The sequence below is a fragment of the Sinocyclocheilus grahami genome, unplaced genomic scaffold (genome assembly GCF_001515645.1).
Source record: "Sinocyclocheilus grahami isolate Dianchi unplaced genomic scaffold, SAMN03320097.WGS_v1.1 scaffold1679.1, whole genome shotgun sequence".
Classification (NCBI taxonomy): Eukaryota; Metazoa; Chordata; class Actinopteri; order Cypriniformes; family Cyprinidae; genus Sinocyclocheilus; species Sinocyclocheilus grahami.
The window spans coordinates 120,363-122,945 of record NW_015506858.1 but is presented as its reverse complement, the minus strand read 5'-3'; the positions used below and the strand labels follow the sequence as shown (position 1 = coordinate 122,945).

Below are 2,583 nucleotides of genomic sequence, written 5' to 3'. Positions count from 1 at the left end.
AGTTGTGGGTTTGGATATATATTTAGACATTCTCAAAGACAACTTTTTGTAAAAATGTTGATTTGAAGAGTCAGTTTTTGAATTATTATTACTACAGTCAAACCAAGCATTTTGTTACACAAAACATTACAATTCTATAAAAATGTAACAAAAATGAACAGAAATGTTTTATCAGAGCTTAATCCTTCTGGGCCTGATTTGATTTCACACTTAAGTTTTCTGACTCGTTATGGCTATATGGTTATAGCCATACTAATTAATATGAGTGTGTATAATTGTGTATGTTTGTTTGTGTGTGTGTGTGTGTGAGAGAGAGTGTGTGTCTGTTTTGCACTCTTGATGTTTTAGAGTGTAACCCCTTCATTGCCGTCCACTTTTTACTGCATTGTAGTTGAATTATTGCTTTTATTTTACATATTTGCTATGTTACAGTCACACCAGTTCAAAGGTGTGTGTGTGTGTGTGTGTGTGTGTGTGTGTGTGTGTGTGTGTGTGTGTGTGAGTGGATGTGTTGGTTTTGCACTTTTGATGTTTTAGAGTTTCACGCTGTCATTGCCGTGTACTTTTATCTGCATTGTGTCAGATTTGTAGATTCTCAGAATTTTTAGTTTTTGCCGATTTCCCATTCATTTCCTATGGTCGGTCATTTTTGACTGAAGAGTACAAGTGTGACTATTTGTTTAACGACCACTTAGCCTGCTCGAATCATGCCCTCCATGTTTTTGTGTGTTCACATTCCAAACGCCATAAAAGTCACAGAGTTTCGCACCATTCCGATGAAGCTGTGATTTTTAAAAATTCAAAACAGAAAATGTGCTTCCCCACGTGCTCCAGGTTATGTCCATGCCCATATATGGTCCTTCATGTTTCCTGTTCCTATTATGTTCATTGATCCCAGGTGTTTCTCGTCATGTCTTGTGTATTTAAGGTGTTTCCTGAGTTCTCTGTCCGGTTTTGAACGTCGATCGAAATAAATACCGGAAAACATAGATATCGAATCGACGTCATTTAAAAAAAAAACCGATTAATCAAAAAGTAAATTTTTTTTGCCCAGCCCTAATACTGAATCTGACGAAATCATAAAATCTAGAAAGGTCATAAAATATGTTTTCAGTACAGCTGGTTGAGAGATGCAAGTGGGGGAAACTGCAAACCAGAGCTTGTCTGTGTGCATACGCACCTGCTCCCACAGGGTTTCTGCCAGCCGGTCGATGAAGCAGCCCAGCTCTCTGAACTCCCCGGAGTATCTGACATAGACCCAGACGCAGAGCGAGAGCAGCGCCAGGCCCATCAGCAGGTTACACAGCGCCGCCGCAGGGCTCAGACCCACGAAGCCCGTCACCACCGACGCCACGTACATGACGAACATCACGGCGAACAGCGTGGCCGGCGTGCGCGCCGCGAAGAAAATGTTCTTCCCATCGTTGTGTTTGAGGAAGCTGGCGTAGGCCTCGTCGATCTCCTGCTCCAGCTGCTCCTGATAGCGGAGGCAGAGCTCCTCGCCGCCCATCTTCTTCACGCCGCGGAACTGACGCACACAGCTCTGCTTCAGCTCCTCGTGACTGCGCTCCAGATCCGCCGGAGACATGTAGGGCCTGTCTCCACCGCACACCTGCAGACGGGAGAACACGCGTGTGTCACGGGCGTCACAGCCGAGAGATCACGTGATCAGGTGAGAGACGTACCTGCTCCATGCTCCTGCTGTACGAGTCTTTCGCTCCTGCTACAGCGGCCAGGTTATTCGCTTCAGCCGTCGCCTGCGGCACACGACAGACACACAGCACTCACATCACGATCAATCCCAGAAAACCCTGACTCACACACGATACCATTTAATATAATTGTATGCCCTCAGGACATGTGGGAATCCTAATATCTATAATAATGAAAGATTTCATGGAGCTTATCACAAAGCATTCTGAGATTGATCCTCTCAAAAAACGACACATGAAGGACCCTAAAAAAATGTGTTTTATTTGTTCACAAATTAATTTATTTACATGTTTTAATTACACGTTTTCGGTCTTAATTTTTCTAAAATTTTAACTAAACTGTAATAAATGAATAAAGTTTTTATTATTACTTTGAGAAGTTCATTCTGTTGCACAGTAGCAATATATTTCTGTAACTGCACATAACCAAAATCAAAGGGCCTTATGCATAGATAGACCTCAGATTGGGCCAAACTGATATTCTGTCTGTACCTGTAACATGGACTTGGGATGCGGCAGTTCTTCGCCCTGATAGATCTTCATGTAGGCCTGCGACAGAGAAACACACGGTCAATCCCAGCAGGCATCTGAACGATGGAGACGCGGAGGAGAAGTGTGTCTTACTCTGAAATACTGCAGCAGATCTCGACACGTGACTTTAGAGCCGCTGATCTCCTTCTCCATCAGACTCTCAGGAGCCAGAAGCAGAGGCACCAGATTCACCAGCTCCCTCTTGAATTCCTCATCGATGTCTAGACACACACACACACAGACAGACAGACACACAGACAGACAGACAGACACACACACAGACAGACACACACACAGACAGACACACACACAGACAGACACACACACACACAGACAGACA

At 44.1% G+C, this 2,583-nt stretch overlaps 1 protein-coding gene across 1 annotated transcript in view; it reads right to left on the bottom strand.

Moving 5' to 3' along the window:
• Positions 1-633: 633 nt before the first annotated feature.
• LOC107572004 (atlastin-2-like) overlaps positions 634-2,583 on the bottom strand; it is an 8,871-nt gene continuing 6,921 nt past the window's right edge. Inside the window, exons 3-7 of the mRNA XM_016258411.1 lie at positions 2,337-2,464; positions 2,205-2,261; positions 1,686-1,757; positions 1,164-1,612; positions 634-967 (exon numbers count right to left, since the gene is read on the bottom strand). Coding sequence (XP_016113897.1) covers positions 886-967; positions 1,164-1,612; positions 1,686-1,757; positions 2,205-2,261; positions 2,337-2,464 — 788 coding nt within the window. The 3' untranslated portion in view covers positions 634-885. The remainder of the gene's footprint in view (positions 968-1,163; positions 1,613-1,685; positions 1,758-2,204; positions 2,262-2,336; positions 2,465-2,583) is intronic.